At 66.1% G+C, this 26,107-nt stretch overlaps 2 protein-coding genes across 7 annotated transcripts; one reads left to right on the top strand and one right to left on the bottom strand.

Moving 5' to 3' along the window:
* Nucleotides 1-1,065: 1,065 nt before the first annotated feature.
* On the bottom strand, nt 1,066-7,994 carry NUBP2 (NUBP iron-sulfur cluster assembly factor 2, cytosolic). Of its 4 annotated transcripts, none has more exons than XM_068147318.1 (7): nt 7,915-7,994; nt 6,304-6,422; nt 4,871-5,069; nt 4,273-4,427; nt 3,962-4,072; nt 2,360-2,429; nt 1,066-1,828 (listed from the first exon to the last, which is right to left on the bottom strand). In XM_068147318.1, exons 3-7 carry the CDS (start codon nt 5,022-5,024, stop codon nt 1,683-1,685), a joined length of 636 nt encoding a protein of 211 aa, XP_068003419.1. In that variant the 5' UTR covers nt 5,025-5,069; nt 6,304-6,422; nt 7,915-7,994; the 3' UTR covers nt 1,066-1,682. The 4 variants fall into 4 exon arrangements, with proteins under 4 accessions (XP_068003419.1, XP_068003416.1, XP_068003418.1 ...); XM_068147315.1 differs by lacking the exon at nt 7,915-7,994 and adding an exon at nt 7,694-7,745; XM_068147317.1 differs by lacking the exon at nt 7,915-7,994 and adding an exon at nt 7,587-7,677.
* A 65-nt stretch (nt 7,995-8,059) lies between these two features.
* Nucleotides 8,060-24,271, top strand: SPSB3 (splA/ryanodine receptor domain and SOCS box containing 3). 3 transcript variants are annotated; one of them, XM_068147308.1, is made up of 7 exons: nt 8,060-8,112; nt 11,274-11,416; nt 12,500-12,677; nt 16,549-16,736; nt 20,414-20,516; nt 21,189-21,314; nt 23,291-24,271. In XM_068147308.1, the coding sequence occupies exons 1-7, from the start codon at nt 8,061-8,063 to the stop codon at nt 23,626-23,628; spliced, it is 1,128 nt and encodes a 375-aa protein (XP_068003409.1). In that variant the 5' UTR covers nt 8,060; the 3' UTR covers nt 23,629-24,271. The 3 variants fall into 3 exon arrangements, with proteins under 3 accessions (XP_068003409.1, XP_068003408.1, XP_068003407.1); XM_068147307.1 differs by having other exon boundaries at nt 8,066-8,169; XM_068147306.1 differs by lacking the exon at nt 8,060-8,112 and adding an exon at nt 9,577-10,688.
* The last annotated feature ends 1,836 nt before the right edge of the window (nt 24,272-26,107 follow it).

Raw genomic sequence — 26,107 nt, 5'->3', positions numbered from 1 at the left:
AAGAAGCCCTCAAAGCCCCTTGGGTAGGGGTAGGGAAGGGAGCAGCTGAGTTGCTGTGCTGGATTCTTGCAGTAGCAGGTGCCAGCAGGGAGCAGAAAGCTGCTCCCACGTCACTGATAAATGGCAGCAGACAAATAAACCTTTGGAGCTCTTGCAACCCCTCCTGGCAGTTATCTTTGTTCCAAAGCACAGGCTGGGGGGAGACACCAGGCAGAGCCCCTCAGGGCCTGCAGCAGGCAGAGGGTGAGGGGCTCAGGCTCCTCGGGGTGCTGCTGGGGCAGCTTGCAGAGTTGTCTGCAAGCCCTGGTTGGGGAGGGGGAGGGGTCGTGTGTGTGCCCAGGGAGGGAGGGAGAGGTTCCTCAGCTGTCCCAACAGCCTGCTCAGGCTCCAGCACCTCTGTCCAGCCCTCCAGATCCCAGAGGAGTGACCAAAGGTCAGGAAAGCTGCACTGGGGGGGGGGGGAGGGAGGGAACCCTCTTGGTGTCTGTGCTGCAGGTGCAGCAGGAGCAGCAGGGACAGATGCTCCTCCTGCTCTGCTCCAGCTCTAACCCACTTTGGTTACCAGGAATTTGAGCTTCCCCTCTGGCCCTGCACCCTCCCCTCCCCAAAACAGCCCTGTGAGGGTGAGCCCTGAGCATGAAGGAGGGCAGGAGGGGCTCAGAGTCCAGAAGGGAGGGAGATAAGATGCAAGGAGACACCACCTCCCCCTGCTTCCCCAGCTGAATCCCTCCCTGCAGGGGGAGGGCAGGGCCCACAGGAGCAGCAGCTTGTGGCAAAGAGGATCCCTGGGAATGGGACACTTGGAGCAAGCAGGCAGGAACCACCAGGGGACAGAGAGGAGCCCAAGGCGTGGCAGGGCTGTGGAGAGCAGCAGTGGCAAAGCATCTGGCACGGGCTGGGACCAGCTTTCAGCGAGGCAAGGGACTGGCTGGAGCTGGAAGCTGCTGGGGAGGGAGGGAAGCCTTGGCTGAACCCAGCAAGGAGAAGCAGCAAACCCCCAGTGAAGGGCCAAGGCTCAGAGCTCCTCAGAGGCACGAAGCCACAGAACAACACAGCCCACAGACCTGGATTGGAAAATGTTTACTGCCTGAAACCTCCAAACATTCCTGAGTGCTAATCCCCAGCAGCCCAGAGAGGCTTTGTCTGCTGGGAAGCACCCAGCCTGCCTCCTCACCAGCCCAGCAGCAGCAGTGACTGAGCTGGCACAGCCAGCTGGCCTGCCCTGGCTCCCCAGCAGGGCAGCAGCAGCTGCTGAAGCAGGCACCAGCCCACCCCTGACCCAAAGGCTGTGGCAGGGGAAGGCAGCAGCACAGGAAGCCACCCTGCAGGTGACCTCCGGGAGCGCTGCAGGGGCTGCGACAGCGTGGGCACAACCTGGGGGTCATCAAACAGCCACACAAGAGCTGGCTGGGGAGGGAGGTGCAGAGCAGCTGCACTGGGCTGAGCAGCACCAGGCTGGGAAGGCAGAGGCTGTGCAGGCAGCAGCACCCACACAGGAGCTCTGCAGGTGCAGGGGGGTGGAGCAGCCCTTCCCTTCTGGGGTCACCGTGAGCAGCACCACTGCTGTGCTTCCCTCACCCTCCATCAGCCCTCCCTGTGATTGTGTCGTAGTTCAACAGCTCCTGGAGTCCCCTTCCCTGCTGGAGTGGGCTCAGGTGGGCAGGGCCAGCTCCACAGCCTCCTCAGGAGCTCTGCTGTGATGCCCTACCCAAGACCTGCTGAGCAATGTGAGCCAAGGCAGAGAAGGCAGCGCTCTTGGGAAACTCTTGGATGAAGTCTCTGCCTTCTTCCAAGCTGTGGCTGAGTTGGGGGTCCAGGGGAACACAGCCTGTGGAACAAGGAGGAATGGGGAGATGGAGTGGTCAGTGCAAAGAGGCACCCTGCCAGGCACCCCCCAGGAGAAGTGGGAGGTAGTGGAGCACCCCCTGCCCTCACTGAGCTCCCCAGGAGCTACCCATTGCCTGCAGTTGCTTCCTCTGGGCCCAAGACCTCACCACAGAGCTTCATGAGAGACTCTGCCCCTGAGCCCAGCCCTGTCTGGAGGGCAGGGTTCAGCCCTCACCCCCCAGCTTCTCAGGGAGGCATTTCAGGGAGGCTCTCCTGCAGCTCCAGGCCTGCTTGCCCTGTCACCCCCACGCCAGCAGGCTGCTGGCTACCCCCACCTCTGCCCCAGCAGGGCCAGATGCCCTCTGAGCAGTTTTGGATGGCAGAGAAACAAAGCAAGAGCCCCAGCTCCCCTCTGAGCAGCTGCCAGGGGCTCATGGGGAGCAGAGCCCAGCCCAGCTGCCCTGTGGTGCTGCAGCTGTGCACTCCAGCCCCAGCTCCGAGCACAGAGAGCTCTGCTCAGCAGCCAACTCACCCAGGAAGGGGACCCCTGCGTGCCTGGCCAGCTCCTCACCTCCCCCCTTGGAAAAGATGTTTGTGCACTCCTGAAGGAGGAAGAGCAGAAGCTGCTGAGTCCTAACCCAGGCAGCCCTGCTGCACAGGGCAGCTCCCATCCAGCCTCCAGCCCCAGGGCGCTGCCCCTGCCCTCCTCCAGCTCTGCAGGGCAGCAGCTGACAGCCAGCAGCTTCCCATCTGCCCAGCACCGCTGCCCTGCCACCCCAGGCACACATCCAGCTTCCCATCCGCCCAGCACCGCTGCCCTGCCACCCCAGGCACACATCCAGCTTCCCATCCACCCAGCACCGCTGCCCTGCCACCCCAGGCACACATCCAGCTTCCCATCTGCCCAGCACCACTGCCCTGCCACCCCAGGCACACATCCAGCTTCCCATCCACCCAGCACCGCTGCCCTGCCACCCCAGGCATGCATCCAGCTTCCCATCCGCCCAGCACCGCTGCCCTGCCACCCCAGGCACACATCCAGCTTCCCATCTGCCCAGCACCGCTGCCCTGCCACCCCAGGCACACATCCAGCTTCCCATCTGCCCAGCACCGCTGCCCTGCCACCCCAGGCACACATCCAGCTTCCCATCCGCCCAGCACCGCTGCCCTGCCACCCCAGGCACACATCCAGCTTCCCATCCACCCAGCACCGCTGCCCTGCCACCCCAGGCATGCATCCAGCTTCCCATCCGCCCAGCACCGCTGCCCTGCCACCCCAGGCACACATCCAGCTTCCCATCTGCCCAGCACCGCTGCCCTGCCACCCCAGGCACACATCCAGCTTCCCATCTGCCCAGCACCGCTGCCCTGCCACCCCAGGCACACATCCAGCTTCCCATCCGCCCAGCACCGCTGCCCTGCCACCCCAGGCACACATCCTGCAGCAGCTGGTGCTGAGGAGCCTGCCCCGGCCCAGCAGCCCCAGCCGCCCCCCGGCCCCCTGCAGCCCCAGGCCAGCAGCCCCCGGGCCCCGCAGCCCTGGCCCCCGCAGCCCCCAGGCGCCCCAGCAGCCCCAGCAGCCCCCGGCCCAGCAGCCCCCACAGCCTCCACAGCCCCCGGCGCCCCAGCAGCCCCCAGCTGCCCCCTGGCCGCCCCCGCACACCAGCAGACCTGAACCCCAGCAGCCCCTGGCCCCCGCGAGCAGCCCCAGCAGCCCCCGGCCCCAGCAGCCCCCACGGCCCCAGCAGTCCCCGGACCCCAGCAGCCCCTGCAGCCCCAGAAGCCCTAGGCACCCCAGCAGACCCGGACCCCAGCAGCCCCTGGACCCCAGGAGCAGCCCCAGCAGCCCCCGGCCACCCAGCAGCCCCCCGGACCCCAGCAGCCCCCGGCCCAGCAGCCCCCACAGCCTCCACAGCCCCCCTGGCCCCGCAGCCCCAGGCGCCCCCGCAGCCCCCAGCTGCCCCCCGGCTGCCCCCGCACACCAGCAGACCTGAACCCCAGCAGCCCCTGGCCCCCGCGAGCAGCCCCAGCAGCCCCCGGCCCCTGCAGCCCCCGTGGCCCCAGCAGTCCCCGGACCCCAGCAGCCCCCGGACACCAGCAGCCCCCGGACACCAGCAGCCCCCCAGGCCCTCACCGAGCAGTGTGGGCACACGAAGCCGCTCATGTTCTCCACGATGCCCAGCACCTGCAGCCCTGTCTTCCTGCAGAAGGTCAGCTCCCTCCTCACATCTCCCACAGACACAGCCTGCAGCAGACACCAGCAGAGGTTGGGGGAGCCCAGCTGGGGGGCTGCAGAGGACAGGCAGACCTCTAGAGCGAGGAGCCGTGGGCAGGCATGGACAAACACCAAACACCCCCCTGGGGTCCAGATCCCCCCCACTGAGCCGTGCCTGGAGGCAGAAGCCTGCCCAGGAGCTCCAGCTGAGCCCCAGGCAGCTGCCCTACCTGGGGGGTCGTGACCAGGAGTGCTCCCAGGGGCCTGTAGGGCCTCAGGGCCTCCACGGTGGAGATGTGCTCGTCCGACGTGCCCGGGGGGGTGTCCACCAGCAGGAAGTCCAGGTCCCCCCAGGCCACATCAGCAACAAACTGTTTGATCAGAGCTGCAGGAAGAAAAAGGGCAGGGGGAAAAAACCCACAGCATGCTTCAGCAGGTGGAGAGAGAGGTGGGGCAGGGGGCTGGAGCCACCTTGGGTGACAAGGGCCCAGAGCTATCTGTCAGCACCACATGTGCTGTGCCAAGTGACCTGAACACACTCCTGCACACCAGCAGCCTTCTTCCTCCAAGGAATGACCTGCCCAGCAGAGCCTGGGCCCAGGCAGGAGCCAGCAGCCAGCTCCACCCCTGGGAGGGCTCCCAGCAGGTTCCTCACACTGAAGAGCCTGGGCCCAGGCAGGAGCCAGCAGCCAGCTCCACCCCTGGGAGGGCTTCCAGCAGGTTCCTCACACTGAAGAGCCTGGGCCCAGGCAGGAGCCAGCAGCCAGCTCCACCCCTGGGGGTGCTCCCAGCAGGTGGAAGGGGGCCAAGGGCAGAAGCCAAGCATACCATTTTTCTTGGGTCCTCTCCACACCACAGCATCATCTGGCCTCTCCAGCAGGAAGCCAATGGACATGAGGGAGATGCTCCTGTCCTGGTCCACAAAGACAGGGACCCAGCCACTGTCACACTGGTGCACATCCCTGTCCTGCACCCCCAGCATGTGGGGGATGCTGGGCCCACACAGGTCCACGTCCAGGATCCCCACCTGTGGGCCAAGAGCCAGAGCCCCTCAGATGCAGTGAGCACAGCAGCAGCACCCAGCTGGGAACCTTCCCTGCCTCGGGCTTCCAGCTGCTCCCAGCACTTCAGCAGCCAGATGAGAAACACAAAGAACTGCTTTCAACTCTCACACCCTCCTGGGTCTCCTGCCCTTCAAAGAGCACCTCCAGGCTACCTCCAGGGAGATCTCTTTCTTTTATTAACTCAGGGGAGAGCTGCTTGAAGCTTTTCAGTGCTTAAAGGCCCTACAGAAAAGAGTGGGACAGCCCCAGCCTGGCCTGGGCTGCTCCCCAGCAGTGTGGGCAGCAGGGGCAGGGAGGGGATTCTGCCCCTCTGCTGTGCCTGCTGAGACCTCCCTGCAGGGCTGGGGCAGCTCTGGAGCCCTCAGCACAGCACAGGCAGGGAGCTGCTGGAGCAGGGCCAGAGGAGGCCACAGCAGTGCTGGGAGGCTGGAAGCCCTCTGCTGGGAGGCCAGGCTGGGAGGGTTGGGGTTGTGCAGCCTGCAGAGGAGAAGGCTCCAGGGAGACCTCCTGCTGGCCTTGCAGGGCTTCAAGAGGCCAGAAGAGAGCTGGGGACAGAGTGCTGAGCAGGGCCTGTTGGGCCAGGCCAAGGGGGGATGGTTTGAAGTGCAAGAGGGAGGCTGAGAGTGGAGAGAAGGAGAAATGTTTGTTGCTGAGGGTGGGGAGAGCCTGTGCCAGGCTGCCCAGAGAGGTGGAGCTGCCCCATGGCTGGCAGCAGTGCAGGGCAGGTTGGTTGGGGCTGGGAGCAGCCTGCTGTGGCTGCAGCTGTCCCTGCTGGCTGCAGGGCTTGCCCTGGGTGAGCTTGGAAGGTCCTTCCAGCCCAACCCAGGCCAAAATCCCAGTGGCATAGCAGTTCAGCCCCATTCATACCCACACTGTGCCCTCTTCACCCTCTAGCTCACCCACTTCACCCCAGCACGGGAGCTGTGTTGCACCACAAACCAGCCAGGGCCTAAGTGCTCATTTCCAAACCAACAACAAATCCTGGAGGATTTTAATCTCTTGGCTGAAAGGGAAACCAGCTGCAGCTCCTTGCCCTGCATCAAGCAGGCACAGAGATAAAGAGCCACTGGAACCAGCAGCAGCAGAGTCTTCACACAGAGAAGCCACACAGGGCACACACACATAAAGGACGAGCAAACCCCAGGCCAGCTGGAGGTGAGGAAGATGGAGCTGGCCACCTCAGAGCCCCTCACTGACCTTCTTGCCAGAGTGCCTGAGGGCCAGAGCCAGCTGGGTGCAGATGGTGCTCTTCCCAACGCCGCCCTTCCCCGACAGCACCAGCAGGATGTGCTGCACCCCGGCCAGGTTGTTTCTCTCTGGGGGAAATAAAGAGGCATCAGAAGTCCCCTCTGAGGCAAGGCAGCAGCACACCCCAGGTCAGCACAGAGCCAGGGGGCTCCTCTGAGGGCCACGGTGGCTCTGAGCAGGCGGGTGAGGGACAGCAGAGGAGGATGTGCCACAGTGCTCTGGCCATCAGAAGAAGGACGAGAAGAGAAAGGGCAGTGAGCAGTGTGCAGGAAGGAAAGGCTTTGTCCTGATGACCTAAGTGACACCTGGGCAGCAGAGCAATAACCACCCACGGGATCCCATCACGCAGTGACTGTGCCAGGCTTGGCCTGAGCGCTGCCAGGGAACGGCTGGGAGGCTCCCGGTGAGGTCAGGCCCTTGGCGTTTCCTCTCTCCCGGACACAGAGTCATCTCCCCACGGTGCCAGCTCCTGCCCAGCCTCCGAGCCGTTCCCTGCTGTGCTGTCAGCGCTGCTCGGGGCTCCACTTCGGGCTCAGCCAGCGCAGAGCCGAGCGCGGGGGCCGCACGGGGCCGCTATCCTCGGCCCGGGGCTGCGGCGGCGGCGGCAGAGAGGAGAGGGCGTTCCAGCCGCAGGCGAACAAACAGCACCCACCCACCGGGGCCGCGTTCCCGGGCTCCCCGTCACCACCGGTCACTGACTCACCACGCCAGAGCTTGCCCGCCCCCGCGTCGCTCCGGCATCACACCGGCACCGGGACCGGCACCGGCGGCATGGAGCCCACCCGCAGCTTGGCAGATCTCATCCGCACCTCCACGGACGGTAACGATTCTCGGCCCCGAGAACAGGGAGGGAGGGAAGAAGGGGAGCCGGGGAGGGGCAGATGGAGCTCCGTGGCAAGGTGCTCACAGGATATGGGCCCGGTGACAGCGGCAGCCCCCCGCCAGGCCCGGCCACTCGGCGCTCGCCGCAGCTGGAGCCCAGCCCAGGCCGCTAGCAGCGACCATCGGGACGCCCGCTCCGGTAACCAGGCCCCCTCGCCTCAGAATCCCAGCCTGGCCAGGATACTGCGGAGCTTCCCCAGCAGGAGCCAGGGCCCATCACTGCATCACCCGTCCGGGCCCTGCCACCTCAGAACTCCCCAGGAACCGGTCCCGACCCACCGTCAGGACCGGACACCGCGGGTGGGACTTCCCCAGCAATGTGTGCCGGGGCCCTCCACCATGCCCCGCACCTTGAGGTCACCTGGGGATCCTCCCTCCCCACAGAGGACCGATTCCCCGCTGGTTCCAGCCCGGCGGCCCCGGGAAACCGCGTGGCCACAACCCCATTGCCGCTCACCCCCAGCCACCTCCTCCATGCTGCCGCCGGGCTCCATCCGCTTCCGCCTTCCACCCGGTTAGGGTCCCGCCCCCGCTGACTGGCAGGCGCTATCTCCAATCGCGAGCGGAGCGCTCACCGAGAGCACCGCCCCCTCAGGGCTCCGCGGCAAAGCCAGCCCTCTGACACCCCTCCCCACCAGCCAATAGGATGAGTGTTATGCCTCCGCGACCCGCGCTCACCCCTCACAGTGCCCCCCAAGCGGCGCGGCTCCCTGAAGATTGACGTACAGCGTAGCCAGTGGTGCTGCGGTCCCCTCAGGCACCTCCCCTTCTCCTCGGGGCGCTCAGCCAATGGGAAAGGGATGCGGCGCAGACGCAGCCAATAGATGGCTGCGGGGTGGTATCGAGAGAGGATTGTTTATGTCCCGGGAGGGGAAAGTAGGTCAGAGCGCGGCGGCGGGGCCGGGCCAGGCCGGGCTTGGCAGGGCCGGGCAGGTGGGCCGGGTCCGGGGCGCGGGTGGGAGCCGAGGGCCGCAGTGGGTTGCGGGGGTCGCGCGGACTAAGCGCGGCGGCCAGGCCAGGCCAGGCCAGGCCTAGTCCGGCCGCGTCTCAGGCGAGGGACCGCGGAGCTCCGGTGCCTGCCTTCCGGCCGAGCCGCAAATGGGGCCGGGCCGGGAGAGCGGGCCTGGGCCGCCCCCGTCTCGGGCCGCCCGGATCCCGCCGCGCCGTGTGCCGCTCGGCGCCTGGGGAAGCCCTGCTCGGCTACGGGCGCAGCTCCGGGCCCGGGCGCGCAGCGCTGTCCCGGCAGTGCCCGGCTTGCCTGCGGGCGCAGCTCCGGGCCCGGGAGCGCAGCGCTGTCCCGGCAGTGCCCGGCTTGCCTTCGGGCGCAGCTCCGGCTGCGGGCGCGCAGCGCTGTCCCGGCAGTGCCCGGCTTGCCTTCGGGCGCAGCTCCGGCTGCGGGCGCGCAGCGCTGTCCCGGCAGTGCCCGGCTTGCCTTCGGGCGCAGCCCCGGGCCCGGGCGCGCAGCGCTGTCCCGGCAGTGCCCGGCTTGCCTTCGGGCGCAGCTCCGGCTGCGGGCGCGCAGCGCTGTCCCGGCAGTGCCCGGCTTGCCTTCGGGCGCAGCTCCGGCTGCGGGCGCGCAGCGCTGTCCCGGCAGTGCCCGGCTTGCCTTCGGGCGCAGCTCCGGCTGCGGGCGCGCAGCGCTGTCCCGGCAGTGCCCGGCTTGCCTTCGGGCGCAGCTCCGGCTGCGGGCGCGCAGCGCTGTCCCGGCAGTGCCCGGCTTGCCTTCGGGCGCAGCTCCGGCTGCGGGCGCGCAGCGCTGTCCCGGCAGTGCCCGGCTTGCCTTCGGGCGCAGCTCCGGCTGCGGGCGCGCAGCGCTGTCCCGGCAGTGCCCGGCTTGCCTTCGGGCGCAGCTCCGGCTGCGGGCGCGCAGCGCTGTCCCGGCAGTGCCCGGCTTGCCTTCGGGCGCAGCTCCGGCTGCGGGCGCGCAGCGCTGTCCCGGCAGTGCCCGGCTTGCCTTCGGGCGCAGCCCCGGGCCCGGGCGCGCAGCGCTGTCCCGGCAGTGCCCGGCTTGCCTGCGGGCGCAGCTCCGGCTGCGGGCGCGCAGCGCTGTCCCGGCAGTGCCCGGCTTGCCTGCGGGCGCGGGCGCAGCTCCGGCTGCGGGCGCGCAGCGCTGTCCCGGCAGTGCCCGGCTTGCCTTCGGGCGCAGCTCCGGCTGCGGGCGCGCAGCGCTGTCCCGGCAGTGCCCGGCTTGCCTTCGGGCGCAGCTCCGCAGCCCCGGGCCCGGGTGCGCAGCAGCGGGGAGGAGGCGGCTGGCCGGGGCAGTGTGCAGCCCGGGGCCTGCAGCCAGGCGCTCCAGACCCAGCAGGGGGCTCAGCAGCCCCGGGTGCTGTCTGGGGAGAGGGCCTGGCTCTGCCCGCGGCGCCGCCGGTGGCGGCTGTCCCCCGAGAGCCCCGGCCGCAGCGGCCTGCGGGGAGAGCAGCTCTGAGTTTGGCGCCGTGGGTGCTGCTCAGAGCAGGACGAGGGGCGGTCTGCTGTGGCGTTTGGTGCTTTGCCAGCGCGGCTGCGCTTGGAAACGTGGCCCTGGCGCTGCGGGAGGTGGCTGGCGGCCGCGGTGGCCTGAGGCTGGCTGTCGGACTCGATGGTCTGAGAGGTCTTTTCCCACTGAAACGACTCCGTGGTTGGGTGATCTCGGCAGGTGGGATGCCCCCAGCCCTTCAGAGCATCCATGGACACCTGCACAAGTGGTTGTGGCTGAGTTCCTCCTGCTTTTCCAGGGGAGCAGAGGTGGAGGAGGAAGGGGGATGGGGGCATAGGGCAGGATGATGCAGGATTTGTGCTTGGGGCAGAGCTGCTGCCGGTCAGGGAAGCAGCAGAGCAGCTGTGGGTGTGCAGAGCAGCTGAGAGGGGGAGCAGGTCTCAGGGGTGGCAGGAGGCTTTCAGCCCTGCAGGGGCCTCTGGGTGGGGAGTTGCTTTCTGCAGAGAGAGACTTCAGGGCAAGTGAGGCTGGGCGTTGAGGTTCCCCTGTCCCCTCCCTGCACCCAGGGGCTGGCTGGGAGCTGGTGTGGTCTGTCAGGAGCCTGTGGCAATCGGTCCCTGCTTCAGCTGGGAGGCAGGCAGCTGCTCTGTGTCGGGCTGCTGGCCTCGGGGCAAGTTGGGAAGCGGCCATCCAAAGGCTGCTTTTAGCTCAGTCAGACACAAAGTGGTCTCTCCCCAGCCCCAGACGCTGAGAACAAGGTCGTCCTGTGGTGGGCAGCTGATCACACAGCCTCTCCTGCAGTCGAGGAGCGCAGGGGTGGCCATGGCATGGCAGGTGGCCAGAGCAGGCACGGGGGAGGCCCTGCCTCGGTCCCTGACGCTCCCCAGGCCAGGGGGGAGGGCTGGGTGCTGGAGCTGTGCTCTGTGGAAGGGGCACCAGGGGCTTGGGGGAGTTTCTGAGGGGCAGTTAAAGGCCTGGGCTTGGGGAGAAGTCTTCTCTGTGTGGAAAAAGAGCTTGAAGGTCACAGAGGCTCATGGTGAGGAACTTTGCAACCCTAACCATAACCCTAAGGCAGCTCTAAGGTCTTCCTGGAGCATTCTCATCAGCCTGGAGAAGAGAAGGCTGCAGGCAGACCTCAGAGCAGCCTCCCAGTACCTGAAGGGCTCCAGGAGAGCTGGGGAGGGACTTGGGCCAAGGGCTGGGAGTGCCAGGCCCAGGGCCAATGGCTTTGAGCTGGGAGAGAGGAGACTGAGGGTGGAGAGGAGGAAGAAATTCTTGGCAGTGAGGCTGGGGAGACTCTGGCCCAGGCTGCCCAGGGTGGCTGTGGCTGCCTCCTGCCTGGGGGTGCTGAAGGCCAGGCTGGATGAGGCCCTGAGCAGCCTGTGCTGGTGGGAGGGGTCCCTGCCCAGGCCACTGGATGGTCTTGGAGCTCCCTTCCAGCCCAACCCCTGCTGTGACCGCTCACCTGTGCCACTCACCCATCCCTGGAGCCTGTGGGCTGTGCTTTGTGCCAGGGCAGTCTGTGGTGAGCTGGCACGGGATGGGGGGTGGGGATGGCCGTTGAGAGGGGGGCGTGGGCAGGGGGTGGGCACAGCGCGTAACCCCCTTGCCTTCTCCCCAGCCTACCTGCGCGGCAGCGGCATGGCGCGGCGGGCGCGCAGCAGCAGGGCCTGGCGCTTCGTGCTGAGCGGCGTGCGGCGGGAGGCCGAGGGCCGGGCGGGCAGCCTGGCACAGCGCCCCTGGGGCTACGACTCCGACGGACAGGTAGGGCTGGGGCTGGGCAGCCTCGGGGGGGCAACGGGGACACCCCGCCCCGGGGGGCTTCCTGCACCCTGCCCCCAGGGGGCGCTCCTGGCACCCTGCGCCCCGGGGGGGGCTCTCGGCACCCTGCCCCCGGGGGGCTCTCAGCCTCCTACCCCGGGGGTTCCTGCACCGTGCTCCCCGGGGGGTCTCTCCCGGCCCCCTGCTCCCCGGGGGGGCTCTCCCAGCACCCTGTCCCCGGCGGGGCTTCGGGCACCCTGCCCCGGGGGCTCCCTGCCCCCAGGGGAGCTCTCCCGGCACCCTGCCCCCGGGGGGCTCTCAGCCTCCTACCCTGGGGGTTCCTGCACCCCGCCCCCCGGGGGGGCTCTCTCCCGGCCCCCTGCCCCCAGGGGGGCTCTCCCTGCACCCTGCCCCACGGGCAGATGTCCCTGCTGACTGCAGGGGGTTGGACCAGATGGGTTTGAAAGTCCCTTCCAGCCCCGAGCAGTCTCTGGGGGTGTGACTGGCACAGCTCTGGGCAGTGGGCAGGGTGCAGCCCTCCTGCCTCCAGCTCTGTCATGACACTGAGGAGCTGGAGCAGGGCCAGGGAAGGGCAAGAGAGCTGGGGAAGGGTCTGGAGAAGAGGGCTGGGGAGGAGCAGCTGAGGGAGCTGGGGGTGTTGAGCCTGGAGCAGAGGAGGCTGAGGGAGACCTCATTGCTCTCTGCAGCTCCCTGAGAGGAGGCTGCAGCCAGCTGGGGGCTGGGCTCTGCTGCACGTGATAGGAGAAGAGGAGATGGCCTCAGGTTACAGCAGGGAAGGTTCAGGTTGGGCATGAGAAGAAACTTCTTCCCTGAAAGGGTTCTCAAGCCCTGCCCCAGGCTGCCAGGGGGTGGCTGAACCACCACCCCGGAGGTGTTTCCCGGGGGCAGAGCTGTGGTGCTGAGGGCCAGGGCTCAGCCCCAGCCTGGGCAGAGTGGGAGGAGGGTTGGGCCGGAGGGGCCGTGATGGCTTTGTCAGCCAGGCTGTGGTGTGAGCCCCGGGGCTGGGCGCAGCTCGGTGCCAGGGCAGACCTCAGTGAGCTGCGCTCCGCTCCGCTCCCCCCGCAGCACAGCGACTCGGACTCGGAGGCGGAGCCGGCGCCGCTGCCGGCCTCCATCCCCAGCGCCGTGCCGGTCACCGGGGAGTCCTTCTGCGACTGCGAGAGCCGGAGCCAGGCGCCCTACTGCCCCGGCCTGCACGGCCTGCACCGCCTCAAGGACTGCCGCTGCGGCGAGGAGGACCAGGGTAAGGCCTGGGGGACCCTGCTCTGGGCTGGAGCCCTGACCCTGACACCACCCACTGCAGCTCTGACCCCCCCCCCCACCATGGCCACCAAGCCCTGGCCCCAGCTGCCATGGCCACAGGGCTCTGCAGCACCCCCAGGCATGGCGACTCCACCACCTCCCTGGGCAGCCTGGGCCAGGATCTCACAAACCTAAAGGGGAGGAAATTGTTCCTCATGGCCAACCTAAACCTTTCCTGGGGCAGCTTGGGGCTGTTTCCTTTTGTCCTGTTGCATCCCCACCCTTGGACGCTTCCAGAACCCCCCAGGACAAGGTCCTGAGCCCTCTGAGCTAACTTTCCAGCAGGCCATCCTTTCAGCAGGGGCAGGGCTGACCACCTCCTGTCCCTTTAGCACTAAGAATCCCTTCAGCACAAGGTGAGTTTGGACATGGGGAACAATTTTCTCCCTTTGAAGTGGCAGTGGTGGAGTCCCCATCCCTGGAGGGGTTCCAGAGCTGTGTGGCTGTGGTGCTGAGGGCCAAGGCTCAGTGGTGCTGAGGGCCAGGGCTCAGTGGTGCTGAGGGCCAGGGCTTAGTGCTGCCCTGGCAGTGCTGGGGTCAGGCTTGGACTGGGTGACCTTAAAGGTCTCTTCCAACCCAGATGATTCCATGAATCTACCACAGCAGCTCTGTGGCTCCTCCTAGGGAGGCTGGGCCCTGGGCAGTGCTGACACTTTGTGTGCAGAGCCCTGGGGGGGGGCCTGCGGTGCCTGCAAGTGTGTGTGCAGAGCCCTGCAGTGCCGGCAGTGTGTGCGCAGAGCCCTGCAGTGCCGGCAGTGTGTGCGCAGAGCCCTGCAGTGCCGGCAGTGTGTGCGCAGAGCCCTGCAGTGCCGGCAGTGTGTGCGCAGAGCCCTGCAGTGCCGGCAGTGTGTGCGCAGAGCCCTGGGGGGCCCTGCAGTGCCGGCAGTGTGTGCGCAGAGCCCTGCAGTGCCGGCAGTGTGTGCGCAGAGCCCTGCAGTGCCGGCAGTGTGTGCGCAGAGCCCTGCAGTGCCGGCAGTGTGTGCGCAGAGCCCTGGGGGGCCCTGCAGTGCTGGCAGTGTGTGCGCAGAGCCCTGCAGTGCCGGCAGTGTGTGTGCAGAGCCCTGGGGGGCCCTGCAGTGCCGGCAGTGTGTGCGCAGAGCCCTGCAGTGCCGGCAGTGTGTGTGCAGAGCCCTGGGGGGCCCTGCAGTGCCGGCAGTGTGTGCGCAGAGCCCTGCAGTGCCGGCAGTGTGTGTGCAGAGCCCTGCAGTGCCTGCAGTGTGTGCGCAGAGCCCTGCAGTGCCGGCAGTGTGTGCGCAGAGCCCTGCAGTGCCGGCAGTGTGTGCGCAGAGCCCTGCAGTGCCGGCAGTGTGTGCGCAGAGCCCTGCAGTGCCGGCAGTGTGTGTGCAGAGCCCTGCAGTGCCTGCAGTGTGTGTGCAGAGCCCTGCAGTGCCGGCAGTGTGTGCGCAGAGCCCTGCAGTGCCAGCAGTGTGTGTGCAGAGCCCTGGGGGGCCCTGCAGTGCCGGCAGTGTGTGCGCAGAGCCCTGCAGTGCCGGCAGTGTGTGCGCAGAGCCCTGCAGTGCCGGCAGTGTGTGTGCAGAGCCCTGGGGGGCCCTGCAGTGCCGGCAGTGTGTGCGCAGAGCCCTGCAGTGCTGGCAGTGTGTGCGCAGAGCCCTGCAGTGCTGGCAGTGTGTGCGCAGAGCCCTGCGGTGCTGGCAGTGTGTGCGCAGAGCCCTGCGGTGCCGGCAGTGTGTGCGCAGAGCCCTGCAGTGCCGGCAGTGTGTGCCCAGAGCCCTGCAGTGCCGGCAGTGTGTGCCCAGAGCCCTGCGGTGCCGGCAGTGTGTGCCCAGAGCCCTGCGGTGCCGGCAGTGTGTGCCCAGAGCCCTGCGGCGCCGGCAGTGTGTGCCCAGAGCCCTGCGGTGCCGGCAGTGTGTGCCCAGAGCCCTGCGGTGCCGGCAGTGTGTGCGCAGAGCCCTGCAGTGCCTGCAGTGTGTGCGCAGAGCCCTGCGGCGCCGGCAGTGTGTGCGCAGAGCCCTGCAGTGCCTGCAGTGTGTGCGCAGAGCCCTGCGGCGCCGGCAGTGTGTGCGCAGAGCCCTGCAGTGCCTGCAGTGTGTGCGCAGAGCCCTGCGGCGCCGGCAGTGTGTGTGCAGAGCCCTGGGGGGCTCTGCAGTGCCTGCAGTGTGTGCGCAGAGCCCTGGGGGGCTCTGCAGTGCCGGCAGTGTGTGTGCAGAGCCCTGCGGTGCCTGCAGTGTGTGCGCAGAGCCCTGCGGCGCCGGCAGTGTGTGCGCAGAGCCCTGCAGTGCCTGCAGTGTGTGCGCAGAGCCCTGCGGCGCCGGCAGTGTGTGCGCAGAGCCCTGCGGTGCCTGCAGTGTGTGCGCAGAGCCCTGCGGCGCCGGCAGTGTGTGTGCAGAGCCCTGCGGTGCCGGCAGTGTGTGTGCAGAGCCCTGCGGTGCCGGCAGTGTGTGTGCAGAGCCCTGCGGCGCTGGCAGTGTGTGTGCAGAGCCCTGCAGTGCCGGCAGTGTGTGCGCAGAGCCCTGCAGTGCCGGCAGTGTGTGTGCAGAGCCCTGCGGCGCTGGCAGTGTGTGTGCAGAGCCCTGCAGTGCCTGCAGTGTGTGCGCAGAGCCCTGCGGCGCCGGCAGTGTGTGTGCAGAGCCCTGGGGGGCTCTGCAGTGTGTGCGCAGAGCCCTGCGGCGCCGGCAGTGTGTGCGCAGAGCCCTGCAGTGCCGGCAGTGTGTGTGCAGAGCCCTGCAGTGCCGGCAGTGTGTGCGCAGAGCCCTGCAGTGCCGGCAGTGTGTGCGCAGAGCCCTGGGGGGCTCTGCAGTGCCTGCAGTGTGTGCGCAGAGCCCTGGGGGGCTCTGCAGTGCCGGCAGTGTGTGTGCAGAGCCCTGCGGTGCCTGCAGTGTGTGCGCAGAGCCCTGCGGCGCCGGCAGTGTGTGCGCAGAGCCCTGCAGTGCCTGCAGTGTGTGCGCAGAGCCCTGCGGCGCCGGCAGTGTGTGCGCAGAGCCCTGCGGTGCCTGCAGTGTGTGCGCAGAGCCCTGCGGCGCCGGCAGTGTGTGTGCAGAGCCCTGCGGTGCCGGCAGTGTGTGTGCAGAGCCCTGCGGTGCCGGCAGTGTGTGTGCAGAGCCCTGCGGTGCCGGCAGTGTGTGTGCAGAGCCCTGCGGCGCTGGCAGTGTGTGCGCAGAGCCCTGCAGTGCCGGCAGTGTGTGCGCAGAGCCCTGCAGTGCCTGCAGTGTGTGCGCAGAGCCCTGCGGCGCCGGCAGTGTGTGCGCAGAGCCCTGCGGCGCTGGCAGTGTGTGCGCAGAGCCCTGCGGCGCTGGCAGTGTGTGTGCAGAGCCCTGGGGGGCTCTGCAGTGCCTGCAGTGTGTGCGCAGAGCCCTGCAGTGCCGGCAGTGTGTGCGCAGAGCCCTGGGGGGCTCTGCAGTGCCTGCAGTGTGTGTGCAGAGCCCTGCGGTGCCGGCAGTGTGTGTGCAGAGTCCTGCGGCGCCGGCAGTGTGTGCGCAGAGCCCTGCAGTGCCGGCAGTGTGTGCGCAGAGCCCTGCAGTGCCGGCAGTGTGTGTGCAGAGCCCTGCAGTGCTGGCAGTGTGTGTGCAGAGCCCTGGGGGCCCTGCAGTGCCGGCAGTGTGTGTGCAGGGCCCTGCAGTGCCGGCAGTGTGTATGCAGAGCCCTGCAGTGCCTGCAGTGTGTGCCCAGAGCCCTGGGGGCCCTGCAGGCTGCTCCCTGCCTCCCCTCGCTGCCGGCGGCGCGCCACTCGGCCTCGCTCCTCCTGTCCGCTCCCCCTGAACCCCTTAACCCTGGCAGCAGGGCAGGTGCCTGCTGGGGGGCTGGCTGCCCCAGGCCCTCTGCCCAGCCCTGTACTCTCTGTGCCCCCTGAGCAGACTTTGAGTGGGTGTGGGACGAGCTGCACAAGTCCACGGCCACGCAGCTGAGCTGCGACAACCGCAAGGTGAACTTCCACACGGAGTACAGCTGCGGCACCGCCGCCGTCCGCGGCACCAAGGAGCTGGCCGAGGGGCAGCACTTCTGGGAGATCAAGATGACCTCTCCAGTCTATGGCACAGACATGGTAGGTGGCCCAGAGGGGTTGTGGGCACACAGGCAGCAGGGATTTGCTCCTCAGAGACTCCCCTGTCAAGCAGCAGAGGCTGGCAGGGACCTCCAGAGCCCTTTGGGTCCAAGCTCCCTGCCAGAGCAGCAGCACCCAGGGCAGTCTGCACAGGAATGCATCCAGGGGGGGTTGAATGTGTCCAGGGAAGGAGGCTCCACAAACCCCCCTGGGCAGCCTGCTCCAGGGCTCTGTCAGCCTCACAACAAAATAGTTTCTCTTCATGTTGAGCTGAAAACTTCTCTGTTCCAGCTTGAACCCATTGGTCCTTGACTTATCACTGCACACTACCCAAAGACCTTAGCCCACTCCCCTTGGTCCTTGGCTTACCACTGCACACCACCCAAAGAGCTTGGCCCGCTCCAGCCCTCAGCTATTGATGATCTGGATGAGGGCATTGAGTCCATCAGCAGTAAATGTGCAGTTGACACCAAGCTGGGGGCAGGAGTTGAGCTGTTAGAGGGTAGGAGAGCTCTGCAGAGGGACCTGGCCAGGCTGGGCAGATGGGCAGAGGCCAAGGGCAGGAGACTGAACACATCCAAGTGCCAGGGGCTGCACATTGGCCACAGCAACCCCAGGCAGAGCTACAGGCTGGGGTCAGAGTGGCTTAGAGCAGCCAGGCAGAGAGGGACCTGGGGGTACTGGTCAATGGTAGGCTGAACATGAGCCTGCAGTGTGCCCAGGGGGCCAAGAAGGCCAAGGGCATCCTGGCCTGCAGCAGGAAGAGTGTGGCCAGCAGGAGCAGGGAAGTCCTTGTGCCCTGTGCTCAGCACTGCTCAGGCCACCCCTTGAGTCCTGTGTCCAGCTCTGGGCTCCTCAGCTCAAGAAGGACATTGAGAGACTTGAAGGTGTCCAGAGAAGGGCAACAAAGCTGGGGAGGGGTCTGGGGCACAGCCCTGTGAGGAGAGGCTGAGGGAGCTGGGGTTGCTTAGCCTGCAGAAGAGGAGGCTCAGGGGAGACCTTCTTGCTCTCTGCAACTCCCTGCAGGGAGGTTGGAGCCAGCTGGGGGTTGGGCTCTGCTCCCAGGCAGCCAGCAGCAGAACAAGAGGACACAGTCTCAAGCTGTGCCAGGGGAGGTTCAGGCTGGAGGTGAGGATAAAGTTCTTCCCAGCAAGAGAGATTGGCCACTGGGATGTGCTGCCCAGGGAGGTGGTGGAGTCCCCATCCCTGGAGGTGTTCAGGAGGAGACTTGACAGGGTGCTTGGTGCCATGGGTTAGTTGATTAGGTGGTGTTGGATGATAGGTTGGACTGGATGATCTTGAAGGTCTCTTCCAACATGATCTATTCTATTCTATTCTATTGACAGGCATTGATCAGATCCCTCTCAGCCTTCTCCTCTCCAGACTAACCAGCCCCAGGGCTCTCAGCCTCCCTTCCCAGGGTTGATGCTCAAGTCCCCTGAGCATCCTATTGGCTCTGCCTTGGGCTCTCCCCAGCAGGTCTCTGTCTGCCCTGAGCTGGGGAGCCCAGCACTGGATGCAGTACTCCAGCAGGGCAGAGCAGAGGGGCAGCAGACCCTCCCCAGCCCTGCTGGCCACACTGTTCTTGCTGCCCCCCCAGATCCCACTGCCCCTCCTGGCCCCAAGGGCACTCTGCTGTGCCATGCAGATCTTGCTGCCCAGCAGCTCTTTCTCTCTCAAGCAGACTTGGCTGCTCCAGGCTTCACCCAACCTGGCCTTGACCACCCCCACAAAGGAGGCATCCAGAGCCTCTGGGCAGCCTGTTCCAGTGTCTCACCACCACCCTGCTGCTGAACAACTTCCTCCTCAGAAGTCTGGGGCTCTGAGCAGGGGCTGGGAGAAGCCAGAGCTGCCCACCACAGATGATCAAACTTGAGGCCACCTAAGGAACTTCAATTGAGAGAGCTTTAGGATTCCTCTGGCTGGCAAAGCCCTTTCAGCTCCTCCAGTCCAACCCTTCTCTACCTCTGGGGCTGAGCCATGGCCCTCAGCACCACAGCTCTGCCTCTGGGAAACACCTCCAGGGCTGGGCACTCAGAAACCCCCTGGCAGCCTGGGCCAGGCCCTGAGAACCCTTCCAGGGAAGAAGTTTCTTCTCATCTCCAACCTGAACCTCCCCTGGGGCAGCTTGAGGCCATTGCCTCTTGTCCTAAAGGTACACCTGACAGTGCCCACGTCCATGGGACCTGCTGAGATGCATCCATGGGGCCTGAGGGGAGTGGTGGATGAAGCAGCTGAGCATCTCTGAGCTGTTTTGGCAGTGCAGAGAAGTTGCCAGGGGCTGGGGAAGGGAAACTTGAGAACCGCTTTTGAAAGGGAGGCCCCAGGGAGGGGCAGGGCTGCTCAGTGCCACCTCTGTGCCTGCCAGGACCACAGGATAGGATCATAGAATCAGTCAGGGTTGGAAGGGACCACAAGGATCATCCAGTTCCAACCCCCCTGCCATGGGCAGGGACACCCCACACTAGATCAGGCTGCCCAGAGCCTCATCCAGCCTGGCCTTAAACACCTCCAGGGACAGGGCCCCAACCACCTCCCTGCACAACCCATTCCAGGGCTTCACCACTCTCCTGGGGAAGAACTTCCTCCTCCCCTCCAGCCTGAATCTCCCCACCTCCAGCTTCATTCCACCCCCCCTAGTCCTATCACTGCCTGAGATCCTGAGCAGTCCCTCCCCAGCCTTCCTGTAGCCCCCTGCAGATCCTGGAAGGCCACAATGAGGTCACCTGGGAGCCTTCTCTTCTGCAGACTGAACAGCCCCAACTCCTTCAGTCTGTCCTCACAGGAGAGGTGCTCCAGCCCTCTGCTCATCCTCCTGGCCCTGCTCTGGACACCTTCCAGCACCTCCAGATCCCTCTTGTGCTAGGGGCTCCAGACTGGAGGCAGTACTCCAGGTGGGGTCTCCCCAGAGCTGAGCAGAGGGGGAGCAGGGGCAGGGAGGGGATTCTGCCCCTCTGCTGTGCCTGCTGAGACCTCCCTGCAGGGCTGGGGCAGCTCTGGAGCCCTCAGCACAGCACAAGCAGGGAGCTGCTGGAGCAGGGCCAGAGAAGGCCACAGCAGTGCTGGGAGGCTGGAAGCCCTCTGCTGGGAGGCCAGGCTGGGAAGGTTGGGCTTGTGCAGCCTGCAGAGGAGAAGGCTCCAGGGAGACCTCCTGCTGGCCTGGCAGAGCTTCAAGAGGCCAGAAGAGAGCTGGGGACAGAGTGCTGAGCAGGGCCTGTTGGGCCAGGCCAAGGGGGGATGGTTTGAAGTGCAAGAGGGAGGCTGAGAGTGGAGAGAAGGAGAAATGTTTGGTGCTGAGGGTGGGGAGAGCCTGTGCCAGGCTGCCCAGAGAGGTGGAGCTGCCCCATGGCTGGCAGCAGTGCAGGGCAGGTTGGTTGGGGCTGGGAGCAGCCTGCTGTGGCTGCAGGGCTCGGGCTGGGGGAGCTGGGCAGGTCCCTTCCAGCCCTATCCAGGCCTTGGCTCCCTGCAGAGCAGAGCTGCTCCAGAGGGCCAGCTGGGCCTTGCTCTTGGGGAACCGGAGCTGGGGAGGCTTCAGCTCTGGCCTGAGAGCTCTGCTGTGGCTTCAGCAAAACCTCTGTTTCAGGAGGTGGGGGGGGGGAGAGCTGGGGGGGTGCTGTTGGTGGTGGTTTGGTGCCTGCCAGGCCCCCAAGCCCTGCTCTCCCTGGCCTTGCCCCCAGATGGTCGGCATCGGCACCTCGGAGGTGAACCTGGACAAGTACCGGCACAGCTTCTGCAGCCTGCTGGGCAAGGACGAGGACAGCTGGGGGCTCTCCTACACAGGTACCACAGCCTGGCTGCAGGGCCTGCAGGGGCACAGCTGCTGCCTCGGGAGCTGCAGCAGCTGCCTGCAGCTGAGGCTGGGAGGGCCAGCAGAGCCCAGCCCCTTCGCAGCCTGGCTGGGTCGGGAGGGAGCCCCCAGCCTCTGCCCTGGGCAGGGACTCCTCCCCCTGCACCTGGCTGCTCAAGGCCTCAGCCAGCCTGGCCCTCAGGAAAGGCAGCAGCAGGGGCTGGCTGCAGCTCTTGCCTCTGGGAGCATCCTGCCTGGCTTGGCAGAGCCCTCAGAAGCTCTGGGTGAGCGTTCAGGGCACCAGGGCTGTGCTGGGACATCACCCGTGGGGGTCAGTGCTGCTGGCTGTGCCCTGGCACTGCACAGCCTCAACATTCCCCTTCCCACTGCCTGCTCTGGCCTGCCACTGGGCAGGGAGTGAGGCTGTACAGGGGGGCCTCGGGTGGCAGACATTTGTGGAGCCCTGGGGTGGATTTTGTGGAGCCCTGGGGAGGGTTGGAGCAGCCCTGGGGGGGATGGGAGCAGCCCTGGGGGGGATGGGAGCAGCCCTGGGGGGATGGGAGCAGCCCTGGGGAGGGTCAGAGCAGCCCTGGGTGGGATTTGAGCAGCCCTGGGGGGGTTTGAGCAGCCCTGGCTTCCCCCAGCTGCTGGGCTGTGTCCTGCAGGCCTGCTGCACCACAAGGGGGACAAGATGAGCTTCTCCTCCCGCTTCGGGCAGGGCTCCATCATCGGGGTGCACCTGGACACCTGGCACGGCACCCTCACCTTCTTCAAGAACAGAAAGTGCATCGGTCAGCAGGGCAGGGGCAGCAGGGCAGGGGCTGGGGGCAGCAGGGCAGGGGCTGGGGCTGGGGGGAGCAGGGCAGGGCCTGGGGCTGGGCAGCAGCAGGGCAGTGCCTGGGCTGGGGGGGAGCAGGGCAGGGCAGGGGCTGGGCTGGGGAGCAGGGCAGGGCCTGGGGGCAGCGGCTGGGGCTGGGGGGCAGCAGGGCCTGGGGCTGGGGGGCAGCAGGGCAGGGGGTGGGGTTGGGGGGCAGCAGGGCAGGGCCTGGGCTGGGGGACGGCAGGGCAGGGGCTGGGGGAGCAGGGCCTGGGCCTGGGGGGCAGCAGGGCAGGGCCTGGGCCTGGGGGGCAGCAGGGCAGGGCCTGGGGGGCAGCAGGGCAGGGCCTGGGCCTGGGGGGCAGCAGGGCAGGGGCTGGGCTGGGGGGCAGCAGGGCCTGGGCTGGTGGGGGGCAGGGCCTGGGGGAGCAGGGCAGGGGCTGGGGGAGCAGGGCAGGGGCTGGGGCTGGGGGCAGCAGGGCAGTACCTCGGAGGAGCAGGGCAGGGCTGCCTGAGCTCAGGCCTGGCTGGAGCAGACAGCCCTAGCAAAGCAGAGCAGCAAGCTGTGAGTCAGAGTGGCTCTGGCTGGCTGAGCCCTTGCAGAGCCTCCAGCACAACCATTCTCCAACTCAGCCCAGGCTGGGGCTGAGCCCTGGCCCTCAGCACCACAGCTCTGGGAACTCCCCTCCAGGGGTGGGGATTCAGCCACCCCCCTGGCAGCCTGGGCCAGGGCTTGAGAACCTTCTCAGTGAAGAAGTTTCTTCTCCTGTCCAACCTGAGCCTCCCCTGGGGCAGTTGGAGGCCATCTCCTCCTGTCCTCCAGGGGAGTGCAGGCAGGGGGAGGAAGGTTCCTCTGGCTGTGCCATCTGTTGGGATTCCCAGGAGCTGCTTTCCATCATCCCTGCAGTTCCTGAGCTCCAGGCAGCTGGGAGGAGCAAGCTCACCTCACCCAGCTGGTGGCCAGGCCCCAGTGGTGTGCCTGCTCCTGGTTCACACCTGTGCTGATGACCTCGATGAAGGCACAGAGTGTGTCAGCAGTGAGGCCACAGGTGACCCCAAGGTGGTGGCAGGGTTGATCTGCACCAGGGCAGGGAGGCTCTGCAGAGGCACTTGGACAGGTTGGATCCATGGCCAAGGTTCCCAGGAGGAGCTTCAGCAAGGCCTAGTGCCAGGGCCTGCCCTTGGGGCAGAACAACCCCAAGCAAGGCTCCAGGCCTGGGGCAGTGTGGCTGGAAAGCTGCTGGCAGGATGGGACCTGGGGGTGCTGATGGACAAGCAGCTGAACAGGAGGCAGCAGTGTGCCCAGGGGGCCAAGAAAGCCAAAGGCCTCCTGGTTGGGGTCAGCAATGCTGTGTCCAGAGGAGCAGGGAGGGGATTGTGCCCTGGGACTCAGCTCTGGGCAGGCCACACCTGGAGGCTTGTGTCCAATTCTGGGCAGCTCAATGCCAGAGAGCTGTGGAGGTGCTGGAGCCAGGGCAGAGCAGGGCAAGGAAGCTGGGAAGGGCCTGGAGAAGAAATCTGATGGAGAGAGACTGAAGGAGCTGGGGATGGTTAGTGTGAAAGAGAGGAGGCTGAGGGGAGACCTCCTGGCTGCCTACAGCTCCCTGAAAGGAGGCTGTGGAGAGGCTGCTGCTGGTCTCTGCTCCCAGTGATGGAACAAGAGGGAGCAGCCTCAAGCTGCCCCTGGGGAGGTTTAGACTGGGCAGTAGGAAACATTTCTTCAGGGCAAGAGTGGTCAGGGACTGGACTGTGCTGCCCAGGGAGGTGGTGGAGCCCCCAGGCCTGGCTGTGTTTCAGGGTGGTTTGGCTGTGGTGCTTGGGGCTGTGGTGCTTGGGGCTGTGGTTTAGGGCTGAGCCTTGCAGAGCAGGGCTCTGGGTCGGACTGGGTGCTCCTGAGGCTCCCTTCCCACCTGGCTGTTTGTGTGATGCCCTGCTGCTCTCCCCCCTCAGGAGTTGCAGCCACCAAGCTGCAGAACAAGAGGTTCTACCCCATGGTGTGCTCCACGGCGGCCAAGAGCAGCATGAAGGTGATTCGCTCCTGCGCCAGCTGCACCTCCCTGCAGTACCTCTGCTGCTTCCGCCTGCGCCAGCTCCTCCCCGCCTGCGTCGACACGCTGGAGGTCCTGCCCCTGCCCCCGGGCCTCAAGCAGGTGCTCCACAACAAACTGGGGTGGGTCTTGAGCATGAACTATAGCACCTCGAAGCCTTCCTCCTCCTCCTCCTCGGGAAGCGACTCAGAGGGCTCGGACGCAGAGGCCTGCCAAAGGAAGAGGTGCAGGAGGACATAGTGTCTGCAGCCGGACTGCTGGGGGGCAGCTGGGCTGGGGGTGGTCTTCCCCTCCCCAGCTGTGAGGGGCAGCCAGGCCTGCAGCTCCTCTGCTCTTCATGGGGACTTCCATTTCTGCTGCTTGGCCAAGATTTCTCTTCGGGCTCTCAGAGATCTTTGGGCCTGCGTTGGGTGGGGAGCTGCTGAGCCCAAGAGATCCCAGCCCTGTGAAGCAGCCAAAACCCACCTGAGCTTCAGCTGCCCCTGCCTTGCCAGCACCTCCTCCTCAAGCAGCTCTTTTCTCTCTGTCAGCACAGACAAGGTGTGAGGTGGCCTCCTGGCTCCAGGGCGTGCCAGGCTCCGGTCAGGGAACTGACTTGGACTCCTCAAGAGACAAAATGCAGGAGCAGTCCTCTCCTGCTGCCTGTTGGGTGTTGCTTGGGTGCCTGCCATGGACTCCTCACGCTGTGGGGCATGACTGAGCAGCAGCACACAGGGGAAGGGGCTCCAGAGAAGCCTCTGTGGCACAGTTCCTGAGGTGGGGTTGAGCTGTTGGTGATCTTCCTCCAGTCTGATGACTTTAATTGCTTTGCATGTTGGCTCCTGCTGCTTCTGCTGTACCATAAAGACTGTATCCAGCTGTAAGAATAAAAGTAGAAAGTGGCTTTTGTTCCTCTCCAGGCCCTTGAAGTTGGCCAAGAAAAGGCCAGCAGCATCCTGGCTCAGACCAGCAGGGGTGTGGCCAGCAGGACCAGGGCAGGGATCAGCAGGCATGGGTTGACAGAGCAGAGCAGAGTCTCCCAGGTGTGCTGGGCCCTGCTTTCCTGCCACCTGGGAGTGAAGCACCTCCTGCTGCCCCTGGGCATCTGTGCTGCCTGGTGGCCAACAGCAGGACCATAGCAGGCTGCAGGAGGCAGCAAGTTCTGGGTCTGCACAACTGGCAAAGAGAGGCCAGAATGTTCTGACTGCTGAGGAGGGCCAGAGAGGAGGAGCTGGTGAGTGACTGCCACAGGGCTAGGAGCAGCCCTTGGATGTCACCCCACAGCTGCAGCAGCACCTGGAGGAGAAGTGAATGGGTTGTCCAGGGAGGTGGTTGGGGCCCCGTCCCTGGAGGTGTTTCAGCCCAGGCTGGATGAGGTTCTGGCCAGGCTGATCTAGTGTGGGGTGTCCCTGCCCATGGCAGGGGGGTTGGAACTGGATGATCCTTGTGGTCCCTTCCAACCCTGACTGATACTATGATACTATACTATGAAGTGACAAGCAGCCAGCAGGCTGAGCAGTGGGACAAGGGCAGGCTGGGCTGGGCCACTGTGAGGCAGGCCAAGCAGAGGCCTCACCCTTGCCCACTTCCAGGCAGGAGCCCTGGGGTCAGCTGCAGTGACCAAAGTGACTGAGAGGGGCAGGACACAGCCCTGGCAGGATGAAGCTGGGCTGGGGCTGGGGTGGTGCTGGCTGTGTTTACACAGCAGCACAGCAAAGCCTGCTCATCCCTCTTAGCTCCCTGTAAGCCAGTGAGTCACAGCCCCCCTCAGGCAGGGCAGCAGTTCAGTCCAAGGGCTATCAAGCAAGGCTTTAGATGGTGTTTGACCTAGTTTGTGGCTGCTGTGGCATCCCAGGGAGCAGTGCTGTGGGACACGCTCTGCAAGGCAGAGACCTGAGTGACAACCACAGCTCCCTGAGCAGCTCCTGGTGGGGCTGGGGAGGTCACCTCTGAACCATGGTCTCAGGGATCACAGCAGGGCTTGGGTTGGAAAGGACCTTAAGGATCATTCAGTTCTCCCCCCCCTGCTGCCATGGGCAGGGATGTCTCTTACGAGCCCAGGCTGCTCAAGGCCTCATCCAACCTGGCTTTGAGCACTTCCAGGCTTGGAGCCTCCACAGCTTCTCCAGGCAGCCTGCTCCAGTGCCTCATCCCCCTCAGGGTAAAGAGCAGGAGGCTCCAAACGCTGCCCTGAGGCCTGCAGCCCCTTTCCATTGCTAGCCAGGGCGAAGGAGAGTGTGGAGATGCCACCTGAGCCAAGCCTGCCACCACCTGCCCTGGCAAAGTGTCCATGCACACAGGAGCTCAGCAGCAGCAGCCCTTTCCACCCAGCACAGCCACAGGCAACGTGAAACCTCAAGGGCTGTATGAAGTTTTCCCTCCATTATCTCCTCCTGAGTCACAGCCAGTGGCAGCTGGGGCTCTGCTGCCTGGCCTGCTCCTGCCTGCACCTACAAGCAGGGTACACCACTCACACACAGCCTCTACACTCACACCTCAGGGCTGCTGCCTGGTGAAGAGGACCAGGCCAGGCTCAACCCACCCAGAGCTGGGACCAGGACAGGCTTGGGGAGTGGGCAGCTCATGATCCTCATGAGGTTCAGCAAGGCCAAGGGCAAGGTCCTGCACCTGTGTCAGGGCAACCCCAAGCACAGACCCAGGCTGGAGAGCAGCTCTGTGCAGGACTTGGGGTGACCAAGCTGGGCAGGGATGGTGCCTCTGCACTCAGCACTGGGGAGGC

This window comes from Melanerpes formicivorus, unplaced genomic scaffold (assembly GCF_026170545.1).
Source record: "Melanerpes formicivorus ecotype bairdi unplaced genomic scaffold, bMelFor1.0.p_v2 SCAF_14, whole genome shotgun sequence".
Taxonomy (NCBI): domain Eukaryota; kingdom Metazoa; phylum Chordata; class Aves; order Piciformes; family Picidae; genus Melanerpes; species Melanerpes formicivorus.
This window is presented reverse-complemented; position numbering and strand designations above follow the sequence as displayed.